Here is a 17,347-nt window from a genome sequence, read left to right as displayed (position 1 = left end):
CTGAAGCAATAAGTCTGAGCCTCTGGTTTTCAAAATACACCTAATGCATACTATAAGAGTGTTTGTAACAAAATATACCTACAGAGCAATCTAGTGTTCACAGAGATAGATGAAATGCAAATTAATTCGTAATTAAATTGCTTTACTCTCCTTCACAGCAATCACTTTTGATTCAGCCTTGCACAAAGTTTGTTTGCCTTCTTATATATAGAAAATTAACAATAAAAAAACCCCATCATAATTATTTTATCTATTATGGCTGGAGGTCCAGCTATCATAGGATTTTTGTGTAATCAATGTCTTGAAGTTGCACATCTGAAGAATACCGATGCCTTTACATCCTCCCTTAAATATGCTGATCACACCACACCGTGATTCCGAGCACTCCCCTAAATCCTTCTCATCCCTTGTTTTCTTCTTCCACCACTGAGAGTCCATTCTGCAGGAGCAGCAGACACAAATGATCCGATCACAGTAAATGCTGTCCCTTACCTCTGAAGCAAGTCTACTATATTATCTGCCTCATTTATTTAGGACAGCTCCTCACAGAGGCAGTGGGATGTACCCAGAGATGCCTGATGAGATGTCTCGCCAGAAAGGGTGTGCTTTTGCCAGCCTGGAATTTAATGATTTTGACAAATTCTCTGTTTTAAGTTGGTGTCAAGGTAAAACTTTCTTCACTGATCTTGAGAAAGAGTTCAAGAAAGAGGTCTAATTTAAAATGGGTTGCTCAGATGCTGAAGTTTTCTAGAGAGAAGGAATCAGCTGGGTATAGTAGAACAACATAAAAGTGGAAGGAATTCCCATCCCCAGCTTCCTCTGGATAAAAGTAGTCCAAAAACACGGCAGTTCAGGCAACATGGAAGCACAAAAGGCAAAAGTAAAATTCAGATGAAACCAAGCCTAAAGGTGGCATCACATTGTGTGCGTCAAATTGAATTTTCAGTCAGGTCTCAGTTTGTGAGGACTTGAGGAAGAAACGAGCTGGTATGTTATACAGACCTGCCGTGTAAAGATGCCAGAGAAGGCTTCCCCAAAAATGGCATTTTTACTGCCAAACCAACTTGTAAAAGCTTCTAATAAACAGCTCTCCTAATCTGACATGTAAAAGTCTAACAACCTGTTAAAATGTCAAATAAAGGAATATGCTGACATTCACCATCTCATAGCTGGATACGTCTTTAAAAGCTTGGTTTAGGGATAAGTCTTTGTTTAACTTCATAATTAATGATAAGACCTAGGTTTCCACAATCTATAATGATGTGACCTGTAAATATACTTGCTTAGGTCTAGTATGACTGCTTGTTAAAGGAAAGAAAAAAACATTAAGACATTTCTGGAGCAGTTGCACCATTTCATCAGCTAATTGTTTCTAGTAACTGGTAATGACAAGATTAATCCCTCAGGTTTTGTTTCTGGAAGCCTGTTTTTGGCTATCTTTTATTTTGTTTGCCTTGGTTGTTGGGTTACAATGGGAGCAGTGTGCTGCCAATACTGTAAACCAAGAGTGCTGCACTTTTCCCTGAGGAAACTGTAGAATTGATTAGAAATTGGATTTCAAACCCCAAAGTGACTTTTGAGAAGCATATTGTGACTCCCATGCACAACTCAGGAAGGGGTGAATAAATCCTTCCCATTTACTTTTGGGGTGACTCCTGCAGGCAGATAAATTACTCCACCTCTTCCTTTAACTCAGTGACTGAATTGTATCAAGAAACTCTAGAAAGCTCACCAGACTTCCCCACTGAATAGGGAAAATGAAGTCATTTGGTTAAATAACTTCTTTCTTACAGAAAAAGTAGGTTGAAAACGGTTATTCTATTCCCACGGGCACCAAATCTAGCACTAAACCTAGCCCTGCACAGGACCCAGGCTGCATGTCTGGCTCTTCAACAGCCATTACATGGCTTAAAGCTGAGACACTGATTTCAAAAACTTCTACCAGCTAGGCCTGCAGATACATCTGTTTATGCTTAGTAACTGCTGTTTGAAAAGAAAAAAAGAAAAAAAATGGTATCCGCATCTTCAGTCATCCAAAGCCAGAAAAATGTGACTATAATAGTGAAAGCTTCACAATTTTATATGATAAGATGAAACTGAGGGGTTTTTTTTAACCTTCACCCATGTGAAATAGTACTCAATATTTGAATGACATCTTAAGATGAAATCTTATTTACAATAAGAAAATGTGAAAAGCAGCCCTCTAAAAAAGTAGCCATGAAATAAGCCTGAGGCTTCTATTAAAAATACAGTGTAGATGTATTTATAAGATCATCTCATGGAATGTAAATGCAGCATTGCTAACAAAAGGAAATGTTTGACCATTCAAAAAGAATGAAGGAGACATGATTTGCCACCAGGAGATGTAATTAATAACAGGAGAACATACCACACTCTAAGGGCCCTGCTGGGAAACCGCATGCAGTTTTTCATTGAAACAAAGAAAAAAGGGGGGATGAATGAGAAAAGGATTTTTTACTCTGAGTAGAGCATGTTGTGCTAACATCCAGTTCTCCAGGGGGAGGGAGGGAGGGAGAGGAGGATAAGGAGAGAAACCACAACATTCATATGCATTTGTCACTGCTCATTCTGTTTTTTTCCAAAGCTGCTCTATAAGACAGCCTGAGCACCTGGCTAGTTAGGTCTAAGATACACCTTTATGAATAAACCTTTACATAAGACATCAGATATTTACTACTTAGCCTTTGATAAAAGTGATAACTCAAAATAGGACACAAAGTAACTGCACGTATGAAACCTCAATAACCATTTTAACTAAGATTATTAGTAAGCTGGCACATAGCCTTCCACATAGTCTTAAAAAAAGACAATGAAGTGATAAGAAGTGGATAAAGAAAAATTATGAAGACTTTCTTCATGCTATGATAGGGGACAAAAACACGAAAAAAAATTTAAATGAAATACAATTGCTTCATCCACAAGAAAGCTAAAAAAAACCAGTTACAGCTGACACTAATATATCTATTCTGCTTTCTAAGTTCACTCAGAAGACCTTCAGAACAGAAACTAGAGAATATACTACTGTAATATTGGAAAAAATAACTTAAAGTTTATAGGACAGTTAAACATAATGTATAGCATGATAAATAAGTACAAAATGTAATGCAAATTTTAAACTGCATTTATCAGATGAAATTGAAGGACAAAGAAGTTCTTACTGCTTAATGAAATCAAAGACTATAGCTGCATTCAGTGTTTAGTTTTGAATGTTGAAGAGGTGGACTGACCTTACAAAAAAGTGTTTACAGATACACATATTCAAATACACACATGCTCTACAGGCATATGACAAGCAAATTAGGTAGTTCAGATCTTAAGGCTAAGGGAGAGTTAGTGAAACTACACTGGCAGGGCAATGGTAGCCTAACTACAGCTCCTAGGCCAGAACCTTTCTATCTTGCCTTCTTCACTAAATCCTTAGCAAAACAAATGACATTAATGGGAAAAATCAATCAACCAGAAAATATAAAGTATACTGCAAGGTTGTCTTATTCTACCTCACCCACCTTTTAAAATCTGTGCCAGAGGGGATATTATAATAGGACAGACTATGTCTTGTACCAAGTGAAAAAAAAAAATGAAGTATAGAAAACAACTACTCTCAATAGGATTAGTCTTTCTTATCCCATAAATACAAGAAATCATCTTCCTTTGTTTCAGTGTACACTGGGGAAAAAAGAAAAAGAAAAAAAAAAACTTGAATACCTGAAGTTCAAGTTGCAACCGCTTTGGAATCCTATATGACTTTTATTAGCTCCTCTTCCAAAAATTTCTATATAGGAGCCCTAACTGATGGAGAAGGCAAACACTGGCTGAATTAACTGCACAAGGTGATCTACATAAGATTATTCCTCCACTGACATTCCAGAAAACTCATTACTAGTTTTAATTAGCAAACATGCACATATACATTGATGGATTTTGTTTTATATGGCACTATAGTTCATATGAAATATGAACATCTGTGCAGCACTTGTGAGATCACTTCTGGAGTACTATGTCCAGCACGGGCTCCCCAGCACATGGAAAGGCATTGACCATCTACAGCGAGTACAGGGGAACACAGCCAAAACGGCGAGAGGGCCGGAGCACACATGTCACCAGGGGCTGGAAGGATTGAGACTGTTCAGCCTGAAGAAAAGAAAGCAAAAGGGGTGACCTGCTTGCTGTCCTCAACTTCCTAACAGGCAGCTGTAGACAAGACGAAGTCTGGAGGTGCATAGCAAAAGGGCAGAGGCAATGGTCACAAGCTGAAACAGGGGAGGTTCCCATCAGAAAAAGGCTAGCCTTTTATTTTGGACACTCTTTTGCCACATACTTAGAGTTCTCCATTTGAATGTTATTCCCATCTCACCTGGAATTCCATATGGAGCCAAATATTACCCATTAAAATTATTATTTAAGAAATGATATTTCAATTGACAATCAGTTTCTGGAATAGAAAGGACAAATTACAAGGACTGCTTTACATATTGTTTTGAAGCTAGGCTGAAAATATCAGTTCTCTTAACATTTTATGGTGGTTTTTATGAAGTTCTAGAGAAGATAATTGTAATTTGAGGAATTCTGAATAACTGTATACATGATTAAAGTAGTTTCATTTTGATTACTGCACAATACTTCCTCTTCCAAGAGGAATACATACTAATAGCAATTAAAAATAAGTATATAAAAACAAGAATAGATGATGAAGTTAGAGTTGGAGTATCTTAAGATAGAATAAACAAAAATTTGGTTTGACAAACACAATTCTATTAAGCATCTCAAACATCTCAAATATGAATCAACTGATACAAATCACTCAGACTGTATCTGTGTATAATAGGATTATTGTTCACACATCCAAAGCATGACATTTTAATTTATATCATCAAATAATTACCAAGGAAAGAAATTACTTAAATGGTAAACATGTCAGGATATGAACAGATAAACACATTATGAATATAGGTTCACTTAACTTCCACATACTTTGCAAAAATTGTGTTCAGGACACAAATCATGCAGGGTAATATTTAGATGCAATTTGAAAACATGTATGACACACTGCAAGACAACTGAGCAGATAAAACAAAAGCCTTTTGCTAATTTTCTACACAAATTACTTATGACAACTTGACCTTCCAGCCCATAGCAATAGGTGTGACAAAGTTTATGGGAAGATGTAATATCTCTCATTAGACCAACAGATAACTGGGGAAAAGAGACAAGGTTTCAGTCCTAAAAATCCTTCTCCAAGCTACATTTGATGCTTTGAAGTTGCTTCCAAAGGCTCCACAGCTTTGCTTTCCCCTCCCTCCCCCTTCTTTCTGCCTGGCTATGAAAAGCACTGGTATCTACCTCTTTAGGTGAGATTTTTCTCTTGGTGGTGGTCTTTAAGTTTACTATGGCCACTGTGATGTAACACAGCCTGAGTAAGGATCAGAATTTTGTAATTTCAGTCACTTCGAGCTAGCAGACATTCAGTGTACAAGAGTTCAGCAATTTCATTTTGACATGCAGGTTTCTCCTTGACAGTGCACACCTATCTGTCTGATGACTGAAAAGGAAGCCATACCTAGAAACAAGCTAGAACATTTTTTATTTTTGGGTTGTTTTATGTTGGGCTTATTAATGTTGTCAAACTGGTGAAATAAAAAGCATACTCAGCACAGAAAATTTTAATTTTTTTTTCAGTTTTAAGCTTAAATGCTCCTGCCATTTCTGAAAAATGTTAAGATGCAGTTTTTCTAGATAAAAATGTCATACATTAGAGTCAAGTTCTCAGTGACCAGCTGTTAAGATGGAGATGAAATATTATTGTAGTGTCCTAGACACATCTTTCATCCTTACAATACAAAATTGACTCTAATCTGATCTCAAATCAAGCCTCTAGGGAAGGAGGGCAGAAACATGTTTGATTTGCTACTGTGAACAATTTATGGCACTTTTAAAATCAATTTACAATAAACCATATTATATCCCCGCTTACATACAAAAAAACTGAGAAACAAAGAGGTTAAGTGACTTATTTCTGAGTCATTAGCCAGTGGCAAACTTGGAAAAAGACTGCAGTTCATTGCAGTGCCAGTGCAGTGCTCTCACAGCTGCTTGTGTTGCTTGGGAGAATAATTTGAAATGTTTGATTTGAACACAAAGATGAAGCTCTTTGAGACATCAATACAAACCCAGGAAGCGGGGGGAGGAGGACTAACAGGTAAATGGGGACAGGAATTAATTGAGCAAAATACTGAAGGGAACAGAGGCAGTCAGAGAAGGGGCAGGGGCAAGAGGGTTTGTAACACTAGAGCACACTCCTTTCAACAACAAACCCAGAATTACTGATTCTCAACACTCTTTTGATGTGAAGAACAACTTTTAAATCCAGTAATAGGTGGTTCACATCCAGGATAATAGCTTACTCCTGCCTTGAACCCACACATGGACAGCAGGCACAGCCCTGAGCTCCTACCCTGCTCTCGCACCACTGTTTACACAGCTCCCCATAATGAGAAAACAAGTTTCTTGTTTCTCTCTCCCCCCACCCCTTAAAAAAAAAAAAGTCTTGGGAATTGTTCACAAGAAAAATATGTTCAAACAGTTGTTGCAAAGTCAAATATTAGCATGCTACAAAAACTCCAGACTGAAGGTTATCTTAATTTATTAAGTTCCTATTTTTGATGCTGTATTGTAACGCCTTCAACTTTTACAACATTACAACAGGAGAAAGCAATGATTATATTTTGGATGAAGTCACCAATGTGATTGTTCTCCAAAACACTGTTTATTTTTAACTCTTGCTATTTTTAACTTTGTGGGGATACACTTTAAAAAAATACATTTAAGGACAATAATGGAAGTGGGAGTCTTTCCAAAGAGGCGAGGAGTAGCGCCGAAGTAGCACGCACTGTAACCTGAGCTCCACCTACGTTCCTGGACGCATTTTCCCCATCGGCAGCCGCAGCCACAGGCAAGATACCTACCTCACCTGAACTCCAGTGCTGTATGGCATGGTGGTTCTTGTCCAGCTCAACGGTTTGGAGATTAAGTTATGGCACAAGACGTTAGAGAGTACAAGTATCAAAACTGTGATAGCTAAGACTAAGACTTGTGCTTTTATTTCAGTCTCAAAGCAGAAGACTTAAAGTAAAACCTTGAGCAAGACTAGCAAAGGAACAGGCTAAACAACCAGAGAACTGTAGACTAGTAACGTTGACTTAAAATTTTAAGGAAGGTATTGGTACAACTAATGAATCCATTTATTAACTCCTAGAAGCTCATATTTTAAGCGTCATCGAACATAAGTTTGTTACATAGTAGAAATGCTGAACATCTGCTTTGTCAAAAGTGAGAAACAGTGACTAGAAGTTGTATTGTAAGCACATAAGAAAATCGATGAAGAGAAAAAAGAAAATACATATTGCACTCAGTTTATCTTCCTAGGAAGAGCTCCTTTTTCTGTCTTATAAGACAAATATTTGTGCTTCTGTATGGCAATTACTTATAGGTTTACTTTCTGAATAGCCAATTTTGAAGATTATAATCTTCTCAATCATTCAGTCATGTACATGTAAGCAATCAACTCTCAGTTTAGCAAATAAACCCTCCCACAGGTTCTTCCCCCTGTTACTCAGAATAGCTATTATTAAATGATAGCAAATATTAAAGCTTCTTTTTTTAGAGAATAACTTGTAAATAAGAATTATGTATAATTATTCATATTTGGCCCTGTATATTCCATTTTGACAAGTATTAATGTATATATTTATAGGACATGTAAATAAAATATGAACTCTAAAACAACAATTGTGTAGTTTATGTTTTGTATCACTTTTCAAATAGTGACCTGATAACGTAAAAGCAGTATTAACAAATATATCACATATATTGCTATTTTAAAACAAAAACAAACACACATTTTAGATCACACTAGCTGTTCGGCTTGATTATATTCGGAAATGGAAAATGCTACATGATTTGGACCGTAGTCTACTAAAAGCTTCTAGTGCAGTTAGGCTTAGCTTCTCACTTTGTAACTTAAGACTGTAACGCATCTGGACAAGAATGTTGATGTATCCAACATACTGACATATTTCAAATCACACTGATAATATGAAAAAGTGTTCATCTGTTTAGCATTAAAATTTAATTCTCATCAGCTCAGAATTTTTAGTGTCAAAGTGAAAAAAAGTGTAGATTTCCCTTCCTTTTATTTTTCAAATACTTAATTTATATTGTTCTTAATGTAAATTTTCAGATACGATAAAGGATGACATATAGCATACCTTAAACGTAGAAAGTCCATAAAGTCTCGTAGTGTGAACAGTCACTTGGGAAATACTTGTAATGTTAGTAATAAAATCCTCAAGGTATTTACAGGCTTGTTCCAGATGTGTTGTGTTTATGATGATTTGAACAAGCTACGGGAAACAAAAAAAACCCTGTAAAATTCCTTTTTATATCACCCACTTCCACCTGACTCTTAAAAAAAAAAAAAAAGAAAGAAAAGAAAAAATTACGAAAGGGTCTGCAGAGTGAAGCATTCTAAAGTTAGGAAATTTCAAAAATAAGGTTGCCATTTTGTTTTTAAAATTATAGTAACAATCTGCTGCTATATGACATTAATCTTTTTACAAGTAGGACTTGTGTTCGTATTCATTCACAAGTTATACCACACAGATAACAGACGTAACTGAAACATCAGTACATCATTTCTTAAATCATCACTGCACACTACCTCCAACACTGTTTTAGTGAATGCTATTTTAATGCTAGGTAAAATAAGAGATTTTTCTTTTGAATATTATTCTCATGAAACATAGGGACTTCATAACTAAATATCTCAAAAATATTAATGAATTTATTTTCATACGCTTGCAAATTTGTCACCAGGTTTTAAAAGTGTAAGAAACCACGACTCAGAAAAACTGTACATCTTAACTCACTAACACAGCAAAATACAATTTACAGAGATCTTCCTCGTCTTTTTCATTTTACCTATATAAGAGATTCTTGTAGTTTAAGATCAGCATTTAATACGATCTACCACAGCTCTAACGGCTACAGTCTAATTCCCTCCCAGCAGCATCTCAGTCATCTTTCAGTAGGTAGCTACCGCTTCCTAACAGGGCCGTAACTGCGGGGAACACCCACAGCAATTCACCCTCTCACTTCCTCTTGCTCTGGCCAGGAAACACGAGACAAGCGTCCTGACAGAGAAACAATGCGCACCAACTTACCAAAATATTTTAACGTAATTAATATAGAAAGAAGAAGTTGCTTGTGTTAGAGTGAACTTCAGACTTTAGATGTCTTAATCTGGCAGCTTCATGTGAGAGATTCTCTCCCCCCCTCGCCTTTTTAAGGGGGACTTTATTAATAAACTCAGTAACGTCCTGCTGTTTGCTAGACAGGAGCAGAACACACTGAACCATGTACCACCTGCAATCTAAGAAACAGGAGGCTTTGGCTAATTCTCTACGTGTCCTTGTTTGTCACGGAAGACACAAACCCCTATCAATGTCACCTTTCCTTCACTGTACATCCCGACATAAATATAGCTCCAACACTGTAGTGCTACCATTTGTGTAACAGACTACTTTCAAATACTGCTGCCTTTTTCTACTTCTTTCATTTCTTCAAATTTTCAGTTTTCAAACAAACATTACCTTTTTCTTACATGAATCTTAGCACTGTATTATATACACATTTATAAAAATATGCTTAGTATAGTCTTAAGAAAAGGAGCTTTGAGTATGCATTTTAAAACTTACCTCCGTTAAACCTATATGAGGTTTTTTAATTAGATTCTGTAAACAACTACTTAGAGTTCTGGTTAGCAGCAAATTTGTGGATTTTCTGAGCATATCATCTATTTCTGTTGAGCTGAAAAACAATTGCATATTTTTATAACTATGCTGTATATGATAATATTTTGGCATAATATTTTTATGAATAGTAAACTTTTCATGTTCAGAATTCCCTACATGAATTTAATTTCTGATAGCAGCAAGATGTCTGTGATCTATCACACGAACATCTCTTTCACTTACCAAATTATCCACTAACTGAATTTCAACACTGAAGCAAAATCTGTTATTTTTAGATTTGGACATGTTTATTAACACAGCAGTTAGGAAAGATTTACTTGTGCTTTTAATGAGTTACTATGGAGGTCAACATGCACTCATTAGTACATGCAAATTATAAACAGTATCAATTAAGAATGTGTGAAAGAGTCATTTACATCTTTAATAGTGCAGAAGCGGGTGACCAACAATCAATACCTCCCACATTTCAGATCTACAAATGTTATTTTATGTAATTAAAATCAAGCCTTTGAGGGGAAAGGGGAAAGGAATCACGATGTTTTCCACCAAAAAAAGTGGCAGAGAAGAGGCAACTAGTATGCTGCCAGTACATTTTCTGCTAGGAGAAATCATCACTAAGGAAACCTCAAAGCACAGAGAAGGGAAAGCCGGGCTGAACCACTCAGGGATGCAACACAATTACTTCTGAAATAATCACTATCAAGTTACATTTTTTCAAATTTTACATGCTTTGTTAAATGAAAAGCTCTCTAGATTATTCAAACCAGTTAATACTGTTTAAAAGCCTCACCAGTGCTTTAGATTGTTCACTATGCCAAGCTCTCTTCATCCATATCCATTCATGTATATGTACACAAATGTATGTACATACACACACACACGAAGTGTGCTATGTACTAGAAATCACACATTTAATATAAATTATTCATGGAAACTATGAAGCAATCATATCTAGCAAGTGCCCAGGAAGATATATTTTCAATTTATTGTATATTTTTAGGGCACATGAAATTACAGATTACTTCATATTCCTGGCATTTAAAACTTACCTTCGGTGAAGTGACTCTGAAAACTTAAGGCTTGCATAAATAAATTCCTTAACCTGGATATAAATCTGAGGCACTGATTGAGACATTGGAAGTTTCTTCGGAAAGCATTGCTATGAAAACAAAGGATAATACTATGTTACATTTTAAACTTTGATTCTGAGGAGAGATTTGTATCAAATACAACAATTCCTATTCTGTTTAAACTTTTCTGTTTTTCATCAAATATTGGCAATGACATGGTGAGTCGGCTTCTTATAAAAAAAAATATGTTATTTTTCACTTATATTAAACTTCAAAGACTCCAGGTAATTTAAGATCCTCTTGTGGAAAGCAGTTTACATGCGCAAATTAAAAAACAAGTCTCAAAATACTTTCAATCTGCATAGAACAATAAAAATAAGTGGGCTATGAGGTTCAAAAAATGTTTGCAGTTTTCTAAAGAAACCAAAGTTGAATAAGGCTGAGATTTTCAAAGCATCTTGAGAACTTTTAGACATGTATATCTGCTGTCATACATTTACTTCCTATTGACAGTTCGTAGAACTAAAAAATTATTTACATTTCTACATGAATTTGGATGAACACGTTTTGTAAACACTGGTAGTCTGTAAGAATGAAATCATGCCTCTTATTTCATTTTCAAATTTGATATTGTATTTAGAGAGCACAAAGAAGATAATGTAATTCAATTAAATCTACAGACATCAGACAAACAGTTCTGCACTGAAGATATATTTGAAGTCCCTCAAACAAATAATTTTCTGTTGAGTGAATGACTAAAACATGAGAAAAATAATTAACAGGTATCATCCCAGGAGAATTTTATTTAATTTCTTCAAATAAAAGTACAATCAACAGCAGATCAACATTGTTGTACTAAAAAGCAAAAAACAGATTATCCTGACATTCTTCTAACCATAACTCTTCATTTAAGATTTGGCAGCATGACAGGTACATGGTCCAAGTGCCAGGCATTTGTACTCCGCTGTGCTATTCAGTGATAGAAAATATCTTAACAATACGACTTATTTCAAACATGTTGTTGACTGTCAGATTTAAGCAATGAATTTTCATAGATTAAGCAAGTACTATCACCTACAATTATAAGGATCCTCACAAAGTCCTGTCAGCAGGGTTTGAGTTTCAAACTTCAGATGTTCAACAATTTAAGAGAAGCACTTGTTTGTTTATCCCCTATAGTGGCTGGCAAATACAGAGGAACACTACATTCTTTCCACCAACAGACTAATTTAGAATAGGCAGCAAGAAAAAAAAAAGAAAAAAAAACACACAGAAGCCAACTGATTAATTTCTGAATATACAACAGAAGTGCAGAAGTTAGATAATAAAAATCAAACCATGATAGCTTGGCACGTTTAATCTGAACAGTAGAACGCAGGAAAAGTTACTTTGTACAGTTAGGTTTTATTTGCTATATTAAACATTTAACAGGCTCCATTCACAATTCTGCAAGAAGTGTCTCAGGCAGCTCCTATGAGAAACTTACCTGTAAAACTGTGAGGCAGATTCATTCTAACTTAAGAGTTAAAAATTAAACTAAATGGAAGCACACATTTTTCAAGAGTACAATTCATTTTAATCTGCAATAGGCATCACAAATGCATCAAATGAATTAGCCCTCTCGGTTTTTTCTTTATTCTTTTCTATCAACTACAGAAGATCCTTCAGTGACTAGTTGTGATTTAAGACATCTATTTTTTTTTAAACATCAAAACATAGATAAGTTAACCCACCCAAGAGGAGCTAATAACCTCCCAGTGCCTCATAGGCCTGAGGCAACAACAGAGAGGTGACATGGATGAGATTATAAATAGCAATCAATAGAAGTGATGCTGGGGCATTTATCAAGTTTTTCTTCCATATGAATTCCCTGCTGTCTAATAAAGTATTAGGTAAAACTTCAGTCTTTTGTTCAACATAGAAGAGAATCTTTGAGCACCTATCTCAATGCCTATATGGCAAAACTTTCAGGAACCTGATTATCTTTGAGACCTCTGTCCCTCCACTAAATTTGGTTGAACTAAACTGGTTCAAAGATTGCTATGACAAAAAAAACAAACAAACAAAAAAAAAAAAAACAAAAAACAAACAAACAAAAAAAAAACCCACAACGTCTCATTTCTAATGATGCCCTAATACAATACATCCTGCTTAACATACAGGTTTAAAAGTCTTTTATAAATACATGTAAAAATAATTATCCCTGCTTTACAGATGAATTAACGGGGCAGAGAGATGTGAAGTGACTTACCCAGTGCCACACAGCTGGTCAGTGACAGAGTTGGGAACAGAATCCAACCTGATTCCCAGCTTTAATCTCAAGCTCACTAGACCAAAAACTAAGTATCAGTCTGAGGTTCTGCCCATAAGATATCTACAAATCAAGTGCTGTTCACTATGAAATAACAATCCCTTTGTCATAAATCCAAATGAAAATTGATAGGTATATAAAATATATTTTCCTTCCAGTGAAAGACAAGCCAAATGTTTGTTAATCATATATATTTATATATATGCACACAATACTCACACGCATGCAGATACATCAAAGGGAAAGTGAGAGGATAGCAGATGAAATTATTCAATACTATTTAAAAATCTGCAATTTATCAGCAAAATCATCATGCTAAATAGTATCAAGTGTATTGTATACCTCTGATATTGTAGGAGGTTGTCTTACATTGACATTATTTTATAATAATGTATTACAACAGCTAAGTAAATTGATGGAGCAAAGTATGATAAAATAACTTTAAGAGATAAACAAGATATAATAGAAAGTAAAATACTATTAATCCATCAACACAGAAACGTTATTTTTAAAGCACTGTCAAAGATAATCATATATGATTATCATAGATGATCTGTAAACTCAGTAAGTGCTTTGGAGTCCTATTCAATAATTATCATAAAACCCACCTTCAATTTTTCATCATCTTCACTGTAAAACTATTAATGATCTGGAGCTGTTACAGTTGCCCGGTTTCCCTGCTGAGTTGCAGAATTAGAGTATCTTTTTACTTTTGCAGGTATCTAACGGTGGATGTTGTAGAAACCAGTTTTCCAATAAATCAGTTATTCCCCCTATCCTGTGGTTCTTACTTTTAGCTCCTCTCCACAGACTCCATCATGGGCCTGTTATTTCTTGGCAAGTACCACCGAAACCATATTTGAATAGTAGAACATACTAACTACCTTTCTGTGAAAGCAGCTCCTAGTGAGAGAATGGCTGAGGCTATACAAGAACATCCTGGTGGAATGCTAGTACTGCAGAATTATTTACAGTCTCTTTGTGTTTATCTCACCCAGATATCTAAGCACAAAAAATTATTTTACAAAGAAAAATACAGAAGTTAATAAACGGGGATCAGAGAAAAATACTACTACATATATATATACACATACATTAATACAACAACATAACACACTGAGTTACTAAATCAATATGATGAAATAAAGTTATCTAATTAAAAAAGGCTGATTTGGTTAATTAATACAGTCTTTAATTACAAAGTGCATTATTAATTTGCTTATAAAACAATGGGTCACATTAATCACTCAAACTTCAGAGCAAATGACTAGAGCTTGAATTTACATATTTATCAATGACTATAATTACCCATAAAGATGATTCAGCCTCTTAATCTACCTGGCTTTTCAAGCCTTAATTACTTTTTAATTACTAAAAAAAAATCATTACTGTCTTTAATTGAATTTTGGCACGCTCTAATGATATAAAACTTCTTACCTTATCAAGTTCTGGATCTTGAAAAGGAAATTTGCTTATAACTATTTTGTATTCCTCTTCATTTGCTACAGGAATAGGGCTGTAGTTGTCTGCTTCAAAAATATCCCTGATCAAATAGTGAAGTAGGAAAAAAATTAGGATACATATTAAATATATGTAAGTTAATATAACACTTATTTACATCTTTTTTTTTTACCACATTTGGGAATGCAGTTTCAAGAAGTGATGAACAGTAACAACTATAATCTCAGAAATCTAGACTAGATGAATTTGAAAGTAAACTTTTATATGCTAACATTTTATACTGAGTCTAACTGGAGATTGAAAATAGATCAGAACTGAAAACATTTTAGCATGTATGACCCAAAGCATAATACAGCAAAGGAACTTCAGATCAAGTAGTCCACTCCAGGGTTAGCCAGAATGAGGTACTTGTAAATTATGGTGCCTACAGCAAAGCAGAAATGCAGACTGTCATTATGGAGATTATTCAGGTACCTCAAGTAGGTATACGGTCATAGCCCAATTTAAGTACCTTCTAGACATCTCTACTAGTCCACTGATTGTATCAGGGGCCTGGAAAGTTTGAAATCCTTAGATAGTAAACTTAAAGGATCAATTTATTTTAAGTGCTCTGCAATACTTTGTTTACTGCTTTAAAAAAAAAAAAAAAAAGAGCCTGTGCTTTTAGAGATCACACCCTATCTGCAAAGGGGCTTTGCAGTACAGTTCCAGGCTGCCCTACTCCTTGGTTTACAGTTTGCCCAGTTAAATGCTTCCAAGGCAGAGATGGAAGCCAACCTACACTAAAAGCTCCCTCCTTCTAGCAAGATAACAAGATGACTTTTATATACTGGCAATATCAGTAGTTTGTTGGGGAAACAGACATATCACCTAAATTTACGTATTAAGACAACCCAAATTAGGAACCTAATGCCCTACTGTGATAGCCTAGGGTGATTAGGTTTCCAATGGAGAGAGACAGACACCTCTCTTCCAGGTCTTTCTCCAAAAATGCTCCTTTGCAGGACCTCCTTCTCCCCATTAACTACAGAAGCAGTCTTGGACAGCTCTTCTCCTGGATATTACTTTGGTGCGATTAATACCTTTGTCCTACTCAACCTGGTATTCACATACAATACCGAGTTAACCGATTCTTCCAAAATTATTACTGTATCAAAAAAGTGAGGTAGAATAAAAACAATAGATGTAATGAAAAGGGCATTTGAAACACTAACCTGAACAATCCCGACCACTTTTTAAGCAATGTTTCATTGTACTGGTCTCTTATCTCAAATAAAAGATCAAATAATCGATTGACAGGAAAACCATAACCCTAAGGTATAACAACAGAAAGGATGGGTAATTCAAATACTAATACACTCATTTCTATCACATTCAGGATATTGAGAAGAGATTTATCCAGTCTTGTCACTTTTATAAAATAAACTAGTACTTTAAACACACCACTACTTTTAAAAGATTATTCATTAAATTTTTATTAAATACTTCATGCTGTGTTTCTGGTTTTCAAGTAGAAATTAGGACAAATTTCTCTGTAACTTTTTAACTTTCAATTTATGTATAAATTAATCTGCTCTATCCGTATATCTGTTAAATTGTAAGAATAACTTGCCAATAATGTTAATTTGATCTTGCAGCTGCAACGCTGACAACAAATGGAAAGTTATTCTTCCTAGAAATCAGACGTAAAGCATTTAGGAAAGAAAAAAAAGCATACAAATTACAGAGCTAACATTAATTTTGCATAGATATGGATGCTAACTGGATTGCAGGGATTAGTAATATTGAAAAGCAGGAAGCAGAATGAGAAATACAGATATTTCTATTATTTAAAATATTACTGTGTAATTCTGTTCTTGATTCATACATATTACTTCAGGAAAATTAAAACCTATCTAAAAGAAAAAAGTGACTGTACGTATTTTAATTGAGTTACTAATTTAATACTAACCTGCAAAGTATCAGCAAACACTACAATGAGATTCTTCAGTTCCAAAACAAGGTCAGGATCATTGCAATATGACTGAAAGTGAGATATTCTGGTTTCGTTAAAATATTTTAAAATCTTGGACATATTTTTTCAAATAACATTGTCATAGAAGGGTAAACTTTCCAGCCTTATGCCTTTACTCAACTGCCTTCATAAAAGCAGCTTAGACTTAATTGTCTTCACTTACTCTGGTTAAAAATAAGTATTTGTTCAATTTTTTAAGAATTATTCATGCTATAAAAGGTCTGAAAACATAAATGAAAATATACCATACAATAACCAAAAATGTGTTTTACTTAGATTTAAAAGCAGCAAATTACACTTACTGTAAGCATACATAAAAATACTTTGTTATATCAGTATCAGAAAGGAATTTCCACAGGATGTTCTTTAGAACAGTAAGGTTAGATCTAACTAGCCAGCTCGGATAGTTTCCCACATGTAAGGGAAAACTCTGTAAGAATCCTTGCTAAACATGTATAACACTCAAATTACAAATTCAGGTGTGAAAAGTCACATCTAAGTTTAGTCCGCTAAACAACTGATACTTAATTTTCTGAGGTGTGGAGTCATGCAGCTAATGTTTTTATATCTGCTTCATGATTCTGAATACTGGATAATGTCTGTTCTACCTTTCTTTAATTTTTGCTCTCTGCACAAATAAAGTAAGGGTTTGGTTTACAAA

The 17,347-nt window shown here is 34.8% G+C and overlaps 1 protein-coding gene across 7 annotated transcripts in view; it reads right to left on the bottom strand.

Annotated features, from left to right (window-relative positions):
* EXOC6 (exocyst complex component 6) overlaps nucleotides 1–17,347 on the bottom strand; it is a 103,134-nt gene that overhangs the window by 47,054 nt on the left and 38,733 nt on the right. For all 7 annotated transcript variants that reach the window (XM_062580092.1, XM_062580095.1, XM_062580093.1 and 4 more), the window contains exons 12-17: nucleotides 16,624–16,695; nucleotides 15,887–15,984; nucleotides 14,649–14,754; nucleotides 10,880–10,989; nucleotides 9,774–9,885; nucleotides 8,286–8,420 (exon numbers count right to left, since the gene is read on the bottom strand). In XM_062580092.1, coding sequence (XP_062436076.1) covers nucleotides 8,286–8,420; nucleotides 9,774–9,885; nucleotides 10,880–10,989; nucleotides 14,649–14,754; nucleotides 15,887–15,984; nucleotides 16,624–16,695 — 633 coding nt within the window. The remainder of the gene's footprint in view (nucleotides 1–8,285; nucleotides 8,421–9,773; nucleotides 9,886–10,879; nucleotides 10,990–14,648; nucleotides 14,755–15,886; nucleotides 15,985–16,623; nucleotides 16,696–17,347) is intronic.

This window comes from Rhea pennata, chromosome 7, assembly GCF_028389875.1.
Source record: "Rhea pennata isolate bPtePen1 chromosome 7, bPtePen1.pri, whole genome shotgun sequence".
Taxonomy (NCBI): Eukaryota; Metazoa; Chordata; class Aves; order Rheiformes; family Rheidae; genus Rhea; species Rhea pennata.
Note: the sequence above shows the minus strand (reverse complement) of the source record. Positions and strands in the feature narration are given on the sequence as shown.